This window comes from Fukomys damarensis, unplaced genomic scaffold, assembly GCF_012274545.1.
Source record: "Fukomys damarensis isolate Sample0158 unplaced genomic scaffold, DMR_v1.0_HiC HiC_scaffold_21, whole genome shotgun sequence".
Lineage (NCBI taxonomy): Eukaryota > Metazoa > Chordata > Mammalia > Rodentia > Bathyergidae > Fukomys > Fukomys damarensis.
The window spans coordinates 7,320,671-7,341,737 of record NW_022900933.1 but is presented as its reverse complement, the minus strand read 5'-3'; the positions used below and the strand labels follow the sequence as shown (position 1 = coordinate 7,341,737).

Below are 21,067 nucleotides of genomic sequence, written 5' to 3'. Positions count from 1 at the left end.
CGTCCCACTTGTCTGATCCACCTGCACATGCCACTGAGGAGTCTTCTCCTTCGCTCGGTCTTCCTCTCGTTTTTCCACCTTCTGGGATCTGAGGGGGTTTCTTGTCCCCCTTTGCCCGCTGGCGGGGGCGGCGGAAGCAGGGGATGTGGGGTGGCTCTCTTCTTCTGGGCTTGGGGTGTGTGTTAGTGTCCGTGCACACAAACCGCTTCCCTGCCCCCACCTCCGGATTATCCGGAGCCTTAGAAATGCCGAGTGCCCGCTGCCTAGAGGATGGCAAGGCTTCCGGCGCCCTGGCCCAGGTGAAACCTGTTTCCTTGGGCTTCGCTTGGACCGGCTGCTGCCTTACGTTCAGTTCTGCGATGTTTTAGGGTTGAGATTCTTGACGTTTATTCTGGGCTGTAGGCATAAAGGGCAATTAATTAAAATAGAAAGGTACTTATAGATCGTCGTTGGAGATGGCTGATGAGGGATAAAAAAGAGACAAAAAGAGTGATGGAGGAAGAGGATTTATTGAAATCTTCTGTTGTTAGGGTTAGAATGAGGTCTAAATAATTCACATACGAGATTGTAAAATCCACCCTTAAATTTACAGCGTACAAATGTGATGTGGAGTTTCTCGCTGATGCAGTCATCATATTTTAAAATGATTTTCCATTTTCCGTAGTATTCATAGTTTGCAAGTCCAGTTTGAATTTGTCACATCCTCCTCCTCCTCATTATTATTATATTATTATGATGACACGGTCTTGCTTTCTAGGTAGTTCAGGCTGGCCTTGAACTTACTCTGCAGCCCAGGCTGGTCTCGAACTCAGCAATCTCCCTGCCTTCGCCTCCCGAGTGCTGGGATTACAGGTGTGCGCCACCACACTGGGCTCCGTTACATTTTAAAGGCTAAGTTAAACTTTTTCATGAAAGAGAACTGAAAACTTAAAAATTCTGAACTTTAACGTAGTGTTTGCCCACCTCCACCAGAGTGTTTTTACTAAGGGAACTTATTAGTCTTACACGTTCGGGAAGAAGCTCCCTTACTCTTTCATACAGGAGTTAAAAAACTTGTCTTATGTATTGGAATGACAGGTGAGTAATTGCGTTTCAGGCATTTTCCCTGTTCGCCATCTGAGTCTGCCGTTAATCTTAATGTAGTCTCAGAGCCACGGGAATGACGGATTCCATTTAACTTGGTGAATGGAACTGAGTTTACTGCTTGTTACTTTGGGGAAATAGCTTTCATTTTAATAATTTAAAAGGTTTAAAAATTGCAAAAAAACCCCAAACTGTTAAGAAGTTCTATCAGTTTCATGAAATGAGAATTAGTAATTGAGATCTAACCCTCAAGGAAACTCCACTTAGTTGCCTAAGGCTGTGAAGTTATATTTCAGTTCATCTTGTTGCTTGATTTCATCATAGTTTTATTTATTAAGCTATAATAACTTAAGATGGCTTCATTCAAAAAGAAAACTTCTTTGAAATGATTTTAATGATGCCTTTTGTGTCTTCTGTTTGAAGTAACCTAGCCTGTCTTCACTGGCCGTGTGGTGGTTTATTGTGGCAAATGCAGCACATTTCACTAAGAGTTCTGATCAAATAGTTTCAATAATTGTAAATTTATCACTTGCTGTGATATATTGGGGTGGATTCTTACAACTACAGTAAAGGTTTCAACTCTAGAATCCATTCATAATATTAAATATTTTGGGAAAAGTGTCTCCATGGAAGTTTTCTAGCTGTGCAGAATAGCTCCAGAATTACTTTTAGAATCAAGATGAAAAGAATTTTCGTTTTGTTTTTGGTACAGGGGATCGAACTTGGTCTTGTCGCTTGTGAGGGAGGCAGCAGCAACATTGAGCCAAATCCCCGGCCCAGGATGAAAGAGTTTTACAGTTAAAATGGGTAGATAGCACAGAAAGTTAAGTCTAGATGAACATCTTTTACTTTTTAGATGAACATCTTTTTACTGCTTCTAAAAATGGAATAGTATAATTCATTTTTTTCCCCAAGTATCGGGGCTTGAACTCAGGACCTTGTGCTTGCGAGTCAGGCGTGGTGCCACTGAGCTAAATCCTGGACCTTGGAATAGTATAATTCATTAGAGATGCAATACTGGGGCCAAGAATTTAGCTCAGTGGTTCTGCCTCATGCCTCGAAAGTGCAAGGACCCAAGTTCGATCCCCAGTAGCAAAAAAAAAAAAAAAAAAAAAAAAAAAAAAAAAAAGCCAAGAAAAAAAAAAAAAAAAAAAAAAAAAAAAAAAAAAAAAAAAAAAAGAGAGATGCAGTGCTGCTTACATGATGGTCATATTTTTCTCATCACATTTTCCTGTTTTACCATTGACATAAGACTTTCTTTAATAGATTTTATTTACTGTTTTTTCTTTTGGTACGTGGATTGTTCGCGACCTTGTGCTTGCAATTGCAAGGCAGGCAGCGGCACCACAGAGCTAAATCCCCGGCCCCTTTATTTACTTTCTTCGACATATATTTCCATGTTCATTAATACTACGTATGAGAGGTTGAGTATTTGTAGAACTTGACATACGTGCTTGCACCTCAGGAACGTGTTTCTGACACCTATTTCTCTTCAGTAGGGATATGTCCTCAGCACCAACTACTCCTCCATCAGTGGATAAAGTAGACGGATTTTCTCGGAAGTCCGTCAGAAAAGCCAGACAGAAGAGGTCACAAAGTTCCTCACAGTTTAGGTCTCAAGGCAAGCCTATTGAGTTAACACCTCTGCCACTGCTGAAAGGTAAGGCTCATGACCAACTCCATTCTTTTTCAATGGATCTTTCAAGAGCTCCATGTAATTTCTTTTTGTAAAACTTCCTATCCGTTCAAGTTCTGTGTTGCAAATTGAAGGGATGGGAAGCTTTATTAGAGTTCCTAGTGTGTGACCAAGTGTACCCCTCTCCTTCTGAAAGGTCTCAATTGGGACTGGGGATTTAGCTCAGTAGGAGAGCACTTGTGTAGTATGCATGAGGTCCTGGGTTCAACCCCTGGTGCTGGAAAAATAAGGATGGGATGGGGTTTTATTTACTCTAAAGGGCTGAGGACAAGCAAAAAGAAGCTACAGAATCTCTCCTGATAAGTGCAAAAACTAAAGGGCAGAGATGTCTGGGTCTGTGTTTCTCATTTTTTTCTTTTAATTTTAGGTGGATGGACTGTTTGCAATGACAACTACAAATTATACTCTTAGGAAGTAGAACCTAGTAAAGGAAACGGTACTGATGACTTACATAAATAAAATGGTATTTGAAAAAGTGCACTTTTATTGCCTTTTTTTTGTACCAGAGATCAAACTCAGGACCTTATGCTTGCAAAGCAGGTGTTATGTGACTCAGGTAAATCCCTGGCTTGTAAAAAAATGCATTTTTAGGGACCAGGGATTTAGCTCAGTGGTTCTGTTGCCTGCTTTCTTGCAAGCGCAAGGACCCAAGTTCAATCCCCGGTACCAAAAAAAAAAAAAAAAAAAGAGCATTTTTAAAAATGAAGAAAACAGCTGGGCTTGGTGGTGCATGCCTGTAATCCCAGTACTTGGGAAGCTGAGGCAGGAGGATCGCTGTGAGTTCGAAACCTGGGCTACATAGTGAGTTCCAGGTCAGTCTCAACTACATAGTGAGACCCTGTCTCAAAGAAACAAACAAACAAACAAAAAATCAAGAAAACACGTAGTTTATAAATTGATTACATGCATTCTTGTTCTCAGATAGTACAAAGTATATGATGATCATACTTAATACATTTTTTTTCTTCAGAGTGCATTAAGTATAGGTTTTTCATGTGAGAACTCTTATTTTCCTAAGCTATACCTTTCAGTCTGTTTGAACATGTGGATTATTTTTGTCCTTTTTTTTTTTTTTCTTTTTTGGTACCAGGGATCCAACTCAGGCCCTTGTGAGGCAGGTGGCAGAACCACTGAGCCAAATCCCCGGCCCCTCTTTTTGTCCTTTGTAATTTTCATCTACTTTATGTTCATGAGTAGGCATTATTTGAATTGTATCAGTACCTGTTACAGTGTGTAAACTGTTGAACAACACAACAGACTTCATTTGGTCAGAGGAAACCAGACAACCTGGCTGACCAGTTCATTAAAGCACATTGAGTTCTGCAACAGTTTGTGGAATCAGAAGGTATTATAAGAAAAACTGGAATGTGACTAGACAGCATCCTTGAAATCTAGCGAAGGATATATCAGGTTTCACTTTTTTTTTTTTTGTGGTACTGGGAATTGAACTTGGGATCTTGGGCTTTCGAGGCGGGCGGCAGAACCACTGAGGTAAATCCCCGGCCCTAGGTTTCTTTTTCTTATGTGAACTGTTTTTAAAGGGAAGGAGATTCATAAATCAGATTCCAGTGTTTATACTTGATATCAGTGGCAAATAGTGATTACTGTGAGGGTGATATGTTTAGCAGTTAGTAAAGATGAACTCTTGGCTTTGGGGGAGGAGATTATAAATAAAGATTTTGCTAGTAAAAATAAAAATAGCTTGGGCTGGCGATTTAGCTCAGTGGTTCTGCCACCTGCCTGCCTTACCAAGTGCAAAGGCCTGAGTTCGATGCCCATTACCCCCCGCCCCCCCAAAAAATGCTTGTATTTGGCTTTGGAAGAAAATGGAGAAATTCTAGGGATAAAAATAAGTGTGCTGGGGCCAGGGACTTAGCTCAGTGCGACTGCGCCTGCCTCTCAAGTTCAAGGTCCTGAGTTTGATCCCCAGTACCCAAACAAACAAACAAACACAATAAACAAAGCATTCCCGAATTACAAAGTTGGGAGAGCAGATTTTTTTGCAACTTATTTAGTCTGAAGTAAATAGTTATTAGTATCATATCTGATGAAGGATATAACTAGGAAGCTTATATTAAACTTTTCATAGGATCAGAAGAAATTTTAAAACTTAACTATGAACTTACAGGCCCATGGCAAGCAGTGAAATTAGAACCTAACTGACTACTTACGGCCAAGCTATTGGTGATGTGGGTAGTGAAAGGTGTGCTCGAGAATTTGGATACCGCTGTCCCATTTTGTTGTCCTATTTCTCTTTTACTTTGCAGAATAGACACACACACAGTGCACCATTTTTTAGTTTGCATTTCAGCATCTTTAAGTACATTCACATTGCTTTGCAGCCATCACCACTACCATCTCCAAAATCTTTTTGTCTTCTCCACTTGAGACTCTGCCCATCAAACACTGTTTTTCTCCTGTCCCCGTCCCCTGGCCACTGCCATTCTCCCTTTTGTCTCCATGAATTTCACTGTGGCTACTGCCTAGCAGTGGATTCATGCGATATTGGTCCTTGGTGAGTGGCTGGTTTCACTCAGCATCCTGTCCTAAGTTCGTTCATGTTGTAGTATGTGTCAGAATTGTTTTCTTTTCTAAGGCTGAATTTATGTGCACGCACCACAGCCTGTGTATTTATCAGTGGACATTGGCTTGCTTCTGCCTTTTGCCTGTCATAAGTAATGCTGCTGTGAACATGGGTGTAAAAATATCATTCTGGTCTCTGCTTTCATTTCGTTTAGGTGTGTGCCTAGAAATTGAATAGCTGGATTGTATGTTTAATTTTTTGAGGAATAGCCACACTTTTCCATAGGGTTCTAAGTTTTTCATATCCTCATGAACACTTGTTAATTTTACTTATTTACAAGAACCATGATGATGGGTATGAAGTGGTATTTTACTGCATTTTTGCTTTACATTTGCCCAATAATTAATGATGCTGAGTGAGGTATTTGTGTGCATGCTGGCCATGTGCATCTCTCCCTCTCCCTGTCCCTGTCCCTGTCCCTCTATCTCCCACTCCCTGCTTTTTTTTTTTGGTACTGGGACTGAACTCAGGACCTTGCGCTTGTGAGGCAGGTGGCAGTACCACTGAGCTAAATCTCCAGCCCTCTTTCTCATTTTTTAAAAAATTTATTTTTTGGTTTTTTTTTTGAGACAGGCTCTCACTATGTAGTGGAGAGTGACCTGGAACTCACTATGTAGCCCAGGCTGGTCTCGAACTCAAAGCGATCCTCCTGCCTCAGCCTCCCAAGTGCTGGGATTACAGGCATGCGCCACCATGCCCAAATCACTTTTTCTCATTTTTAAAGGGAAGCCATGTACTACTAAAAGAACTCTGCTTTCCATGAATATGATTTTTGTGAATTTGCACACTTTCCAGCATGGGAGAATTAGAAAGCAACAGGACTATGCACACATACAAGCTTAATTCTGGACTGACACAGTAACTCTTGCATAGTTAGCACTTTCTGGGCAAGTTTCTAGAAAGCATTCTGTAAATTAGATTTCCATGTCTATCTACAGAATGACATAAAGACCGGTGGTCAGATACAGACCTTAGAAATGTGTATTTGCTCGATTTTCACAATGCATGTAAAGAGTGTTTGAAATGAAGACATTTACTTGCCTTATAGTGGATTGACTTATTTCCTTACAGTGGGTTGGCTTATGTGTGTGTTGCATTCTCACCAACTTTTTGGAAGAAAATTATTAATTTATTTGTTGGAAGTTCTGGACATTGAACCCAGGGCATTATATAACTAGCCAAGCTTTCTGCCACTTAGCTACATCATTACCCCTTGGAAGTAATTTGTAAAATAGAAAGAGAATATAAGAGAAGTTTATTTTCTAGGCCTTTGTTTTGGTTTGACTATTGGCTTAGGAAAAACCAGCATAAACTGTATGTTCATGCCAAAGGATAGATACTGATTAATTCTCTATGGTATTTCTTTCTTTCTTTGTTCTTTTCAGACAGGATCTTGCTACATAGTTCAGGCTGGCTGTGAATTCACTATTTAGCCCAGGTTGGCCTAGAAATTGTGGCCATCCTCTTGCTTCAGCCTCCTGAGTGGTGGGATTATAGGTGTGCATACCATGGCTAGCTTGTATTTCTATGACTAAATTGAAGGTTTAAATTTATTCAAGGTACAACATAAACTGTGATTGAATTTAAAGAATTTAGTAGGTCAGACATGGTAGTGAAACCTACAATCCCAGTATTTGGGAGACTGAGGCAGGAGGATTGTGAGTGCGAGCCCAGCCTGGGCTGCACAATGAGTTCAGAGACAGCCTGGACTACAAAGCAGAATCCTGTTTCAAAGAGTGAAAAAAGTAGATCCAGGGATTTAGCTCAGTGGCACTGTGCCTGCCTGGCAAGCACAAGGACCTGAGTTTGATCCCTGGTATCCCTGGCCCTGTTTTAAATTGTTCTGTCAGTTTAGATTTGAGTGGAATATTTTTGAATAACACTACCTCTTTGAAGATGGAGTTACAGTGAAAGGAACATCACTTTTCTGCCTTTGCAAGTGTGTTTCTCAGGCATTTTACAATTTGGATATTCACTATTAAGCTTGTATTAACTGCAAGGAACTCTGCAGAAAGGAACTCTGTCCTTGCTGTTGATTGTCCTCTGATGAAAACACTTTTTTGTGGTCATTTGTTGGATTCTGTGGATCAAACCTAGGATCTCACACATGCTAAGCAGACGTTCCACCACTGAACTACATCCCAGCCCCAAAACCATTTAAAAAGTTTTTTTAGGCTTACGATCCATCTTACATTTTTATGTTTTAGCATATGAATTTCTAAGAACTTTAAGAATTACTGTTCAAAGTCAGTTTTTGTGCCTTTCTAATGATTAGATTCTTGTCTTTTGACTGTATCTACTTCATATAATATAAAGTGGAAATGTGTATTATAATTCCAGTTTTTTATAAACTGCAAATCTGCTAAAGTGCATTTAATGATAAAAGGTTCCTTAAAGAATAATGTCCTTTATTTTAGTGTTTACTGTCTTTATGTAGCGTGACATAGCATTACAGAGAGGAAACTGCGTGGGCTTTGTTGGCGTGGAGCCTTAGCTTACCCACGGCTGTGTTTGTCATGGGCAAGTGAGCTAACTCCTGAAAACCTTAGTCTATAAAATGAAGAGGGTTATAAAATCAATAGATGAAGCAGTGTCACATTTACTAGGTGCTAGTGATTGTTAGGTACCTGGGCTTTTGGGAGTTAGAGTATGAATGGTATGAAACGATTATGACATTTTTCCTAGCAGAAAGTTGAAATGAGAATTTCTCTGAAAATTATGAAATAGGAACATAATTTTGCAGCTGTGAACTCCTTTTCAACTGAAAAGTTCAAAGAATTTGTAAATATTTTGAATTCAATAGTGATTCTAAACATCTGGAAATTTTTACCTTTGTACTGGTATATTGCCACATTATTTATTGTAATGCTTTTTTTCACTTACATTTTTCATAAATACATGATCAAGCTTCAAAATGTACAGAAAGGCGTATAGGAAAAATCTCCCTCTGGACTTTGTTCTCTTGGTTCCCTTTCTCAGAAGCAGCCAGTCATAACATTCTTTTACAGTGGACTTCTTAAATTCTTGACTGAATTTGACATGTAGTGAGTAGCTTGAAATTATATGAGAAATTTTATGTGCATGTCTGTTTTTTTTTTTTTTTTTGTTACCGGGGATCGAACTCGGGTCCTTGCGCTTGTGAGGCAGGCCACCGAACCGCTGAGCTAAATCCCCGGCCCTGCATGTCTGTTTTTAAGTGGGGACTCTATAGCATTTTTCAGATTCTCAAAGGGGTGATTGACTCAAAAGGGGTAGAAAACCATTGATCTATTTATTTGTATGTTGGATGGATGATGTGTGTTCTTCAGGCATACAAGTTGGGGGTGTGTGTGATTTTAAAAACAACCGAATGCTTTACTTTTGAACTGGAAGAACATCTGTAAGTTAATGTGTTGTTTTTTTGATATTGGGGATCAAACTCAAGCTTTTGCTTGCAAGGCAGGCAGCAGAACCACTGAGCCAAATCCCTGGCCCTAAGTTAATGTGTTAAAATAAAGTTCAGGTTTACACCGTTGAAGAGAGTATGTCAATATTTTTCTCTTGAGGAAGGAGTTAATAAGATTTTGCACAAAACTGTGTAGCCAACTATATAATTTTTGTTTGAAAGCTTACACTCAGTTGTAGTGATGACATATTTCATTTTCTTGGGTGGGAGTATTTTTTTCTTTATATGTCCCAATAGTTTGTTTCTGTAGCATAGAGAAAATTCTCATACAAATTTATCTTGGTCAGAAGAAATTGAAAGTGTTCTTAATTTTTTTTTTTTTTTTTTTTTGGGCAGTACCAGGGATCTAACTAAGAACCTTGAGCTTGCAAGGCAGGCGCAGTGCCACTGAGCTAAATCCCGGCCCGAAAGTGTTCCTAATTTATGTATCAGTTAAGAGTAGAGTAGAAGCTTGCATTCATTCATAATTCCAGTCTGTTGATTTTTTTTTTTTTTTTGGTGGTACTGGGGATTGAATTTAGGACCTTGTGCTTACAAGGCAGCCGTAGTGCCACTGACCTAAATCCCTTGGTCTGTTGATGTTTGATAATTACAAGTTGTGTATCTCTTAATTGAAATGCTTGGGACCAGACATTTCAGATTTTGGATTTTGGAGTATTTGCACATATAGTTGTCCCTTGAATAATGTGGAGTCGGTGGAGCTCCAGTCTGTACAAATGGCAAGGTGGGAACGTTTTCCACGGTGAGGCAAGCATTGTCTGGCCTGTCTTTCGAAGTGTTTGCTTGTTCTCCGTACCCTTTCACTGTTGTGGGCATTGCATGCAGGTCACTGCCATGAGGATGGAGCCTGTAAGTGATTGCTGTCTTTTGTGTTTTTGCCGCTTGACGTGGACCTCCATCAGGCCCTGTGTCTTGCTGCCTCTGCATTGCTTTTCCCTTTAGTAACGTGAAGCTCCACAGTTGGTCTGGTCTCCTGTGCTTACAGGTACTTCCTGGGGTTGTTATTCTTTGTGGCAGTCTGGAGTGTAAGAATATCTGCGCTGGCGTCATTTCTGCTGGTGGAAGTATGTCCATTTGTTATACTCAGCCATCTTTTCTTTTCCTTTGGTACTGGGGATCGAACTCAGCATCTTGAACCTGCAAGGCAAGCACAGTGCCACTGAGCTAAATCCATGGCCTCAATCATCTTACTGTTTATAAATTTTCCTTGTGATGACTCTTGTCCCTACCAGCGAGTGCCACCAGTATGAGGCCTTACTGCTCTTTGAGCTGCTGTCCATGGTGCCAGGTCCGCTTTGCTTCTGGAACCTATGGAAAACTAATGCCACACCGTTGATAGGAAGTCTTACAGATGACAGTAAATGAACACATATTTTGTATTTTACATGGGTTACATGCAGTGAAGAATATCACGAGAGGTCAGTTTTCACTGTACTTCACAATTTACTGGCCTGATGATCTGCTCCGGTGGAGATTCATATTGCTCTAAGTGGATACTCTGAACCCTGAATTCACTGTAGGAGCCATAGGTGGTAGCTGAAATTATTATAGGATGCACTGCAGTTAGTGTTACGATTTCACACTGTTTGCATGTCTGTCAACTGAATAGGGCCATGTATGATCGGTGTTTGGGTGGGTAAGTTTTGATAAATGTTACCTTTTGAAAGATTTGTATAAATTATGGTAGTAAGTGATAAAATGGTCTATTGTATTTTATTATATGTGTTAATGTCATACCTTTCACTTAATTTTTTCCATATTTTAGTTTTATGTTTTTTTTTTAAAAAAAAAGGTTAAAAAATCTGCATATAAGTTGATCTACAATAATCCAAGGCTTAGCTGTACATAATAAGATATCTGAGAGATGGGGCCCAAGTCTAAACATGAATTTCATTCATTCATTCATTTCGGTACCAAGGATCGAACTCAGGACCTTGTGCTTGCGAGGCAGGCATGGCAGGCACCCATGCCACTGAGCTACATCGCCGGCCCTCATTTAACTTTTATATGTACCTTATATACATATACACAGTTAAATTTTTTTTTTTTTTTTATTTTGTTTTTTGCTACCGGGGATCATACTTGGGCCCTTGTGCTTGTTAGGCAGGTGGTAGAACCACTGAGCCCACAGTTAATTTTTTTAAATTGATTTTTTTTTTTTTTTTTTTTTTTTTTCTGCCAGGGATCAAACTCTTGGGACCTTGCACTTGCAAGGCGGGCAGTGGAACCACTAAGCTAAATTCCCAGCCCCTACACAGTTAATTTTGTACAGTATTTTTGGTGCATAAATATTTTAACTGCAACCTGTCATATGAGGTCATGTGTGGAATTTTCCACTTGTGCCATCATGTCATTGTTTTGGATTTTGTAGCATTTTGAATTTCAGGTTTTCAGATTAGGGATGCTCAACCTGTACTTACTTTTTAACCTAAGGTTCATGGATTTTTGGTTGGGACAGAATGGATTGGCTTTAAGGTTCTAAGAATGACCTAAAATTGTATGTAATGTTTCTTGGGCATTTTTATTTGCTTTCATCAGTTCTCAAAGATTTAGTTTTTACTTGCTTTCTTCCCGTAGCTAATAGCTTTTGGCTTATTACACTAAAAGATGGAGAATGCCTTCTATTATGTAGAGTCTTGTGTTAGCTTATGTGTGCATATCTGCATGGACCGGTCCCATAACACATTATGAACTATAAAAAGAATTACACACAATGTGGGTCTTTCCAGGGCATACATAACCTGGGGATGGTAAGTATTGAAGTCCCAGATGAATGTTCTCATGGGTGAGATGGTCCTTTTCCTAGTTAGAATTTTCTTCCCTGAATCTGTCATTTTTCAAGTTGTAGCTAACTAAGATCTCAATCATGTGGTGTTGGGAAGACTTCTTCTTCTTTTTTTTTTTTGGTTTTTTTTGAGACAGGGTCTCACTATGTAGTGAGACTGACCTGGAACTCACTATGTAGCTCAGGCTGGTCTCTAACTCACAGCAATCCTCCTGCCTCAGCCTCCCAAGTGCTGGGATTACAGGCATGTGCCACCACGCCTTGCCAGGGAAGACTTCTTAAGTGAATAATTTTGCTGTTGATTCTTTCAAAGCACCCAGAAAGTTGCAGGGAGATTGAAGTGGTAAGAAAGAAAAGCAAAGAAGAGCAGATCCAGGGGAGTAGCGAGGCCAGAAGCAGTGTTGTGGGGCCATAGGGTAGACTCTGGGATCTGCAGAAGACCAGGCAGGAAGGGGAGCTGGGGAGCAGGGGGAAGAGACTTCTCAGGGCCCTCTGAAAGCCTGTCAGCAACAGGGCGGTGAGGAAGAATGTACTTCACTGTGACAGTGGTGACCTTTACCACTTGTCTTCCTGTTTCTGGAGAACTAGCATACTGTAGGGAGGGACTGGGTTTGAGCAGAGGTGGTAACGCTAGCCTTGTTACTGAGATGGAGCATAACACTAACCTTTGGTCATAAAGGTGCCTTAAATTAAGGGTTATTCTTTAGAATATTTCTATTGATGAATTATAAATTTTAATTTTTTGAGTTTAATATTGAACAATGAGTAATTAACCAAAAAAATCACAAAAATAAAGTATGGAATTTTTAATATTTATTGTCGATATAAAAGCATTAAAATTTTCAACATTGACTATTTTTTGGTGTACAAAGTCTAAAAAAGAACAACGCAACTAAATTATGTGAACTATGATGAAAATACTAATAGCACTTTACAAAAAAAAAATCTTTACTTCGATTGTCACACCTAAGGTAATCTGCACACATGACAGCAGCATGTTCTATACACCCATATTGCATACACTGACAGCGTATATATTTTGCTTTGGCCTTTTTGTTTTTTGTTTTATTTTATTTTTTGGGTACCGGGGGTTGAACTCAGGACCTTGCACTTGTGAGGCAGGCGGTGAAACCACTGAGCCAAACTCCCGGCCCGTTTTGGCCTTTTTGTAGGACATACATGACATCTCACTGGTCTGCTGTTTTTTCAGGAGTTTCTTATATAGTGTATCAATAAAATAAAATATTGCCGGCCGTGGTGGCGCATGCCTGTAATCCCAACACTTGGGAGGCTGAGGCAGGAGGATCTCTGTGAGTTCGAGACCAGCCTGTGCTACATAGTGAGCTCCAGGTCAGTCTCAACTACATAGTGAGACCCTGTCTCAAAAAACAACAACAACAAAAAGAAATAAAGTGTTAAATTCTCTCTTTCTTTTCTGGTACCACGGATCAAACTAAGGATCTTGTACTTGCGAGGCAGGCGGTGGCACTACTGAGCTAAATCTCTGGCCCTTAAATTCTGTTTTTTTAATTTTTGGTAGGGGAGATCAAACTCGGGACCTTGTGCTTGTGAGGCAGGTGACGGCACCACTGGGCTAAATCCCTGGCCCTTAAATTCTTAATTTGTATTGTGTGTTTAGAATAGATTCAAGCATTTTCACATCAGCTGTGTACTTCCTTACAAAACGTAAAAGAACATCAGAAGTAAATTCCTACATGAACTACAATGAAAGTACCGAAAGAACTCTACAACAGAAAGAAGCGTTGCTTCAGTTTTTGCACCCAAAGTAGTCTTCACACATGACATCTGCACGTTCCATGCACACATCTCACTTTTCCTGACAGCACATGTGCTTAGCTTTCTTTTCCTGTGTGAAAGGCCGTTGTTGTCAATTCTCTTTTCTCAGGAGGTTCTTACTATACTGTATAACATGCACCTAACAGGGAAATAAAATATCAAATATGTAATGAGCTCTAAGAATAGACATCAACATTTTCACATCAGTCATTTACTTGCTTACAAAACCCAAGGGTAAATCAGAAATAAAAACCTATGTGAACTATAATGTAAACAAACAAAAGTCTACCTCAGAAATAATCTTTGCTTCAGCTGTCACACCAAAGGCAGTCTTCACACATGGCAACTGCGTGTTCCATACAGAAGTATCACACTCATAGCACATATGTTTTGTTTTCCTGTCCTTTCTTGCAGGGCACAGTTGACATCTTTGGTTTTCCTGTTGTCATACTAAGTCTTTGGGATGCTGTGCCTGCCTGTTCACCTGTCAGCTCACCAGTGTGCGTCAGTGTGCAGTTTTTTTTGTGTAGTTCCCTGAGCAGAAATAATTTTGTTTTTCCTCTGCTGTAAATGATCTGAGTTCCAATCCCAGTCCTCCAAGAAAATTTCTCTGTGATATTTTGCATGTTATTATTATTATTATTTTTTTGGTACCGGGGATTGAACTCGGGTCCTTGCGCCTGCAAGGCAGGCCACCGAACCGCTGAGCTAAATCCCCGGCCCAGTAATTTGTGTTTTGAGTGACGTCATACTTGCTGCATAACTCGTCAACTTCTATTCCACAATTTTTGTTTTTGGTACTGGGGATCAAACTCTGGACCTTGTGCTTGTGAGGCAGGTGTGGTGCCACTGAGCTAAATCCCAGGCCCTGGTTTTTTCTTTTTTGATACCTGGGATCAGGGATTATACTTTTAGTTTTGCTGTAGAAAGTCTTATTGCTTCCATTTTGTCGAGTTTCAGTATTTCCATCATGATGCATTGTTGACATTAGCCGTGTGTCACGTACGAGGCCAATGTAAATCTTTCTAAAATCCAAAGATTGTAATACGCAATTGTCTTCTTTGAAATTGCAACATTTCATTTGGAGTTTCTGCTTTGTTCCTGCGTACAGATCCTGTCAGTTCCTGTGTTGATCAACTTGTGCTCTGTTAGCAAATGTAACATCAGTTGGAAACTGGTAAACCAGTTGTTTAATATCACATTCTGATTAGTTTGGGAGATGGGAGCCACAAGCATCTTTTGATTTGTTACTATATGAAAGAGGACCCGATGGCAAAATTCTAGGATAAAGGCCTAAATTGAAAGCACAAGTTTTCGCATCTACAAGGGCGTTAATTTTTATGCTATATTTTGACCTATTGTTTCTCCAGAAGTCTTTTACATTTGCAGTTAGCATGAGAAATCCCTGCTAAGTACAGCACGCCTACGAATGCTTTCAGTTCAGCTAGTGAGGTGTCATAATGAATATATTTTTGAATATGGCTGTTGGGCTGGGTAATTTAGCTCAGTGGAGCTGTGCCTGCCTCACAAGTGCAAGGTCCTGAGTTTGATCCCCAGTACTGCAAAAAGAAAAAAAGAAAGAATATGACTATTAGTGTACACAGAACGTGTGTATTTCACAGCATCTTGTAGCATTTTGTCTGTTAAAATTTCCAACATTGAATGACAGTGCTGGCATTCTGTCCAGTACATTTCATCCCTGCCAGGATCCTCACCATATTTTTGGACCTAGTTCTAACATTGGATCATTCCATTTAGTTGTGTGGCCATTTTGCAACATTTCGACTAATCAAATATGTATTGTTGCTGTTTTCTTTATTAGCTGAATCAAGGTTGTTAACATTCCCTGTGTATCAGTCAGTTCTTGCTCCATTTCACTGTCACAGGAACTCTGGCTCACATGGTGTTATAGCTTGTGTTTAGATGCACCCCCCAAAGCCTCTTGCTTTTCCAAAGGTGGCTGAATCTGGAATTTGTGATGCTGGGGTGAAGGGCGTGTAGACCCACTATATGTGTGACTGGTAGTCTGGATGGGATAAAAGGAGAAGAAATACACTTACAGTCTCTTGTTGCTTTTGCTTTTCTCCATCACCTTAAACTATTGTCCCTCTGCCATGCAGCCTTGGAGCCAGCCAGTTTTACGCTGAAACCTCTGTGAACTATAAGCCAAATAACCCTTTCCCCCTTTAACTTGGACATTGAGTATTTTGTCTCAGCACCGAGACAAAAGTAAGACACATGTCCGGTGTCACCATCATCGTCATCGTATCATCTCTGTACGCGACTCTTCTGTTATGAAAACATGTATCTTACCATAGTGGATCGTCTTCATCTTCCATGCGTGTGTAATCTTGAATAAGAGTGGGGACAGTGGACTCCTTGTCCTGTTGTTGATTTTAGAGTTAAAACTTTGTTTTTGTCCATTCAGCATGATGTTGGCTGTTGGTTTGTCATAGATGGCTTTTACCAGATTCGTATAAAAACCGTCTATTCCACTTTTCTGTAGGTTTTCTTTTTATCATGAATGGGTGTTGGACCTTCTGAAATACTTTTTCTGCATCTGTTGAGAGGATCACATGATTTTTGATCTTGGCTCTGTTAATATAGTGTATTACATTTATTGATTTGTATGTGTTGGGCCATCCTTGTATCCCTGGCATGATTCCTAGTTGGTCGTGGTGTATAATTTTCTTGTGATTGCCAGTATCTTATCGTGGGGTTTTGTGTCTATGTTTATTAGGGAGATTGGCCTGTAGTTCTCTTTTTTTGGGTCCTTCTCTGGCTTTGGTATCAGGGTAATGCTTGCACCCAGGAATGCATTTGGGAGTATTGGTTCCCCTTTAATTTCATTAAAGAGTTTCAGAAATAGTGACATTATGCCTTTTCTAAATTTTTTGTAGAATTAAGCAGTGAATTCGTCAGGACCTGGGCTTTTTTGTGTTGGTAGATTTTTAATCTCATTATCAATTTCATTGACTGATATTGGTTTATTTATTTCTTAAATCAGTTTTGGTAATTCATATGTATCTTGGAATCTATCCATTTCTTCAGTGATTTCGATCTTGTTAGAGTATAGGTTCTTGGGCCGGGGCTTTAGCTCTGTGGTTCCTCTGCCTGTCTCGCTAGCTCAAGGACTGGAGTTCGATCCCCGGTACCAAAAAGAAAGAATATAGGTTCTTGCTGGGCATAGTGGCGCATGCCTGTAATCCCAGCACTCAGGAAGCTGAGGCAGGAGGATTGCTGTGAGTTCAAGACCAGCCTGGGCTACATAGTGAGTTCCAGATCAGTCTCAACTACATAGTGAGACCCTGTCTCAGAAAACAAAAACAAAACAAAACGAATATAGGTTCTTGAAGTAAGTATTGATGATCTTCTGGATGTCTGTAGATATGTTGTGATTTCACCCTTTTCATTCCTAATTGCATGGATTTGAGTCTTTTTCTTTTTTTGTAAAGTTGGCTAAGATTTTGTCAATTTTAACTTTTCAAAGAACCAACTCTTTGATTCATATTATTTTCTTAGTCTCCATTACATTAATTGCTGCTCTGATCTTTATAATTTTCTCCCTTGTATGAGCTTTGGGCTTGACTTGTTCTTTTTCTAGAAGCTTGAAGTTCAACATTAGGTTATTTGAGCCTTCTCTGTTTCCCGATACGGGTATTCACCGCTGTAAACTCACGTAGGCCTGCTTTCATTGTGTCCCATTAATTCTAGTATGTTGTATTGGCATTGTCATTTAATTACAGAAACTGTCTAATTTCTTCTTTAATTCCATCTGTGACCCATTGGTTGTTCAGGAGGGTGTTTCTTAATTTCCATGTGTTTATGAAGTTGTGGTGGTGTCTTTTGCCATTGATTTCCCATATCATTGCTCTATGGTCTGATAATATGCATGGGGTAGTTTCAATTTCTTTGCCTTTACTTAAGCATGTTCTGTGAGCTGGAATGTGGTCTGTTTTGGAGAACGTCTCATGTGCAGCTGAGAAGAATGTGTATTCTCATGTTGGTGGGACACTCTGTAGACATCTCCTAAGTCTGTTTGTTCAAAAGTTTGGTTCAGTTCTCGTATTTCTTAGTTAATTTTTTTTGTTGTCCAGTTGATGTTTCTATTTGTGACAGTGTGATAGTGAGGTCCCTCATTACAACTGTGCTATCAGTGCTTATGTGATTTTTCATGTCTCTTAATATTTGTTTGACATAGTTGGGCGCGCTGGTATTTGGTGCATATATATTTATGATGGTCATCTCTTCCTCTCGGATTGTTCCCTTTACCAGGATGTAGTGACCTTCTTTGTCTCTCTTAATCAGCCTTGGCTTGAAGTCCACTTTGTCTGCAAGTAGAACTTAGTTACCCCTTCTTTTTTTTTTGGGTTCCCATTGTATGGAGTATGGCTTTGCATCCTTTGACTTTGAGCTTTTGAATTTCTTTTTGAATTAAATGTGTTTCTCATATGCAACATATTGTTGGATCTTGTTTTTTTGATCCATTCTGCCAGTCTTTTTCTTTTAATTGGTGAATTGAGACTGTGTTACTTTTCTCTTGCTGCTGAGACAAAATAACTGACTCCCAAAGTTAAAGGAGGATAGGTTTATTTAGCTCACAGTTTGTAGAGGTTTCAGACCATAACCAGTGGCTTGGAGGCAGCATGGCAGAGAGGCATCAGTTCATGGTAGCAGAAGACAAGCGTCTTCCTCCCCCAGCCCTTATTCAGACTATTTAGGGCAGGTAGTCCTCAGACCCTTAATCCCAGTGCCTTCGTGCCTAGCCCCCCAGTGAATCACACACCCTGGATTCAACCACCTCTGGAAGAGCATGAAGTTTTGAGGGAGCATCTGTCATAAGTCATAACAGAGACATTGATAGTTACAAGTGATATGTATTTTTTTTTGTTTTGTTTTTTGTTACTGGGGATTGAACCCGTGACCTTACACTTGTGAAGCAGGTGGTGCCGGCACCACTGAGCTAAATCCCTGGCCCCTGATATGTATTGACTTACCCCTGTCATGTTATTTTCCTGTTGTTGGCTCCATTCTGTCCTTCTCTGTTTAATTTCTTGCTTTGCTTGGTGGATTCATCCTGTTGTGCTTTTATGGAGTTGTAATCCTGGTTATCTCTTTCTAGAATAGCCTTCATAGCATTTTGAAGTGCTGGTTTGGTGTTCATGAATTTCCTCAGGTGTTCATGGAAGTATCTTATTTCTCCATTGAGTTTGAAAGATAGTTTTGCAAGGTACATTAACCTGGGTTGGGAGTTGTTTTCCTTTAGGGCTTGAAATACTTCACTCCGAGCTCTCCTTGCCCCTTGACTGAGGGTTTGTGTTGAGAAGTCTGCTGTGATTCTGATGGGCTTTGCTTTATAGGTGATTTTTTTTTCTCTAATAGTTTTTAATATTCTTTTTTGGGCTGGGGATTTAGCTCAGTGGTTTGATCCCGGTAAGTAGGGATCAAACTCGGGACCTTGTGCTTGGGAGGTAGATGGTGGCACCACTGAGCTAAATCCCCATCCCAGCTTTTAATATTCTGTTCTTGTGTTGAATTTCTGGAATCTTGAGTCTGTGTGCCTTGGGGAAGATTATTTGTGATTATGCCTAACTGGAGTTTGGTATGTCTCACTTATCTGTATGTCTAATTGCTTTTAGGTTTTCTGCCATTACTTTTGTGAACGGGTTTCTTTTTCTTTTCTTTTTTTTTTGCATTCTGGGATTCAAACTCGGGACCTTGTGCTTACCAGGCAGGCGCCACCGAGCTACATCCTGAGCCCCTGTGAACGGGTTTTTTTATGTCATTTGTGCTATCTCCTACTTTTTCATAGACATTCTTCTTCCATGCATGAGTAATCTGATGATTCACTTTTGACCTCCTCCAAAACTTGCAAATCTGGTTTTTCATGTGCCATTGTACTGAATTGTGCTACTTCTACCAGAAAAATTAAAAGAAAACTTTTATTTTTAAACCAATCCCGGAGTGGTGTGGGTCTGTTGGACCTCTGTATGCTAGGGTAAACATAGTCAAAACTAGTCAGAGCACAACATGGGTAAAAATTCCATTTTGCCACTTTTGCTCACGCGCATACCTTGCCGGTTGTCATACCAAGTGGGTAAACACAGATCGCTTCCTGTATCCCTCAGGGAAAGGTACTGAGACACAGCTATTATTATGCTAAAGGACAAATTTACAGTAGAAAAGTAAGGGTTGGGTCTGCTGGACCCAGTGTGTTGCTTGGTGGGTTAACGGCGCTAGAGCTTCTCACTTTGACTAGGTGCTACTCGTAACTACTGAAGGTGACTGCGAGGAGTGAGTGAGCTAAGGTGAGTAAATTGCTCGATGAATGATTGGTTGCTTAATACATAGTTGCTCCCTTTCTCTTTGCTAATGATCTTTCTTAGAGTCGGCCCTGTGGACCCGGTTCTTGTTTCATAATACATGGTGTTGTGAGAGAAGAGATCTGGCCAAAGTTCATTCATTCTAGAAATACTTTTATATCACAGTGATGTTAAATTGTAATTTAATGAGTTTGGGGTTTCTTGTGCCTGGAACACTGTTGGAAACACAATGTTAAAGTGTGAAAAAGAACATGGAAAAGGACTTGGCACCATGTCGGGAAAAAGTACCATCCTTTGATAAGGAAATACAGGCTTTGGACTAGCGTTTGGCTAAAGTGCTTTAGAAGGCAGTGTCTGGCCGTCATGGTAGGGGATCCTCTGTGCCATTCCTTAGGAGCAGATACAGTGAGAATTCAGTGTGACTGTTGCGGGTTAAACAGGAAGTGTCCACCAGACTTCCAGTGCGGTAAAGACGGTGGCTTACAGGTGAAGCCTGGGAAAGACCCTGGATTGCTGGGGTGCTAACCTCATCAATGGGTTGGCCTGACTGTGAGTTCACAGCTGAGTGGGCTGTTAGGAGATGGGGCCTGTTGGAGGAAGTAGCTCACTCTGGGATGTGCCTTTGAAGGTTGTGTCTGGTCCCTGGCCCTTTCCTTGGCTCCGTTCTTACTCTCTTGCTTCCTGGCTGCTGTGAGGTGAGTACCTTTCCTCAGCTCTGTCCTTTTACCATGCTGTTTCTGCCTTTTCATGGGCCTAATAGCAGTTTAGCCAGCTGACCATGTACTGAAACTTTTGAAACCATGAGCCAGAATGAACCTTTACTTAAAGTTGTGTGTGTCAGACACTGTACCAAGTGTCTGAGAGGTGACTAGTTAATAGTGGGTTCAGGCTCTTCATGGCCTGTCTCATTTTAGAGGTGAAGATCACAGCTATTGTCAGCTGTGCTAGTTATAGGCACACAGCACTTTGAATGAGTTATTATGAAATCATGGACGTTTATAACAAAAGAGAAAGAAGAGTTTTCTGAGCTAGAAAGGTACTTTTGACCTTTGTCTCATCCAATTAGTTTTTCAGAAAGCTATCCACACGTTGGAAGGGCTGGAGTCTATCCTTGATTTGTGAGCAAAAGTCACAATGACTTGAAAACAGATTGACACAGAGGGTTTTTTGTTTTATTTTATTTATTTATTTATTTATTTAGTTAGTTAGTTAGTTAGTTAGTTTGTTTTTTGAGGTCATCTCATTGTGTAGTTCAGGCTGCCCTAAACTAAAAACAATCCTCTTGACTCAGCCTTCCAAGTGCTCAGTATTTAGGCATGGGCCACCAAACCTGGATGTCTCAGTACTCAGTTTT

General features: G+C 40.2%; 1 protein-coding gene across 1 annotated transcript in view; it reads left to right on the top strand.

The window, feature by feature from the left end:
* Nucleotides 1-2,461: 2,461 nt before the first annotated feature.
* Nucleotides 2,462-21,067, top strand: part of Ppp2r5e (protein phosphatase 2 regulatory subunit B'epsilon) — a 149,876-nt gene continuing 131,270 nt past the window's right edge. Inside the window, exon 1 of the mRNA XM_010638755.3 lies at nucleotides 2,462-2,743. Coding sequence (XP_010637057.1) covers nucleotides 2,587-2,743 — 157 coding nt within the window. The 5' untranslated portion in view covers nucleotides 2,462-2,586. The remainder of the gene's footprint in view (nucleotides 2,744-21,067) is intronic.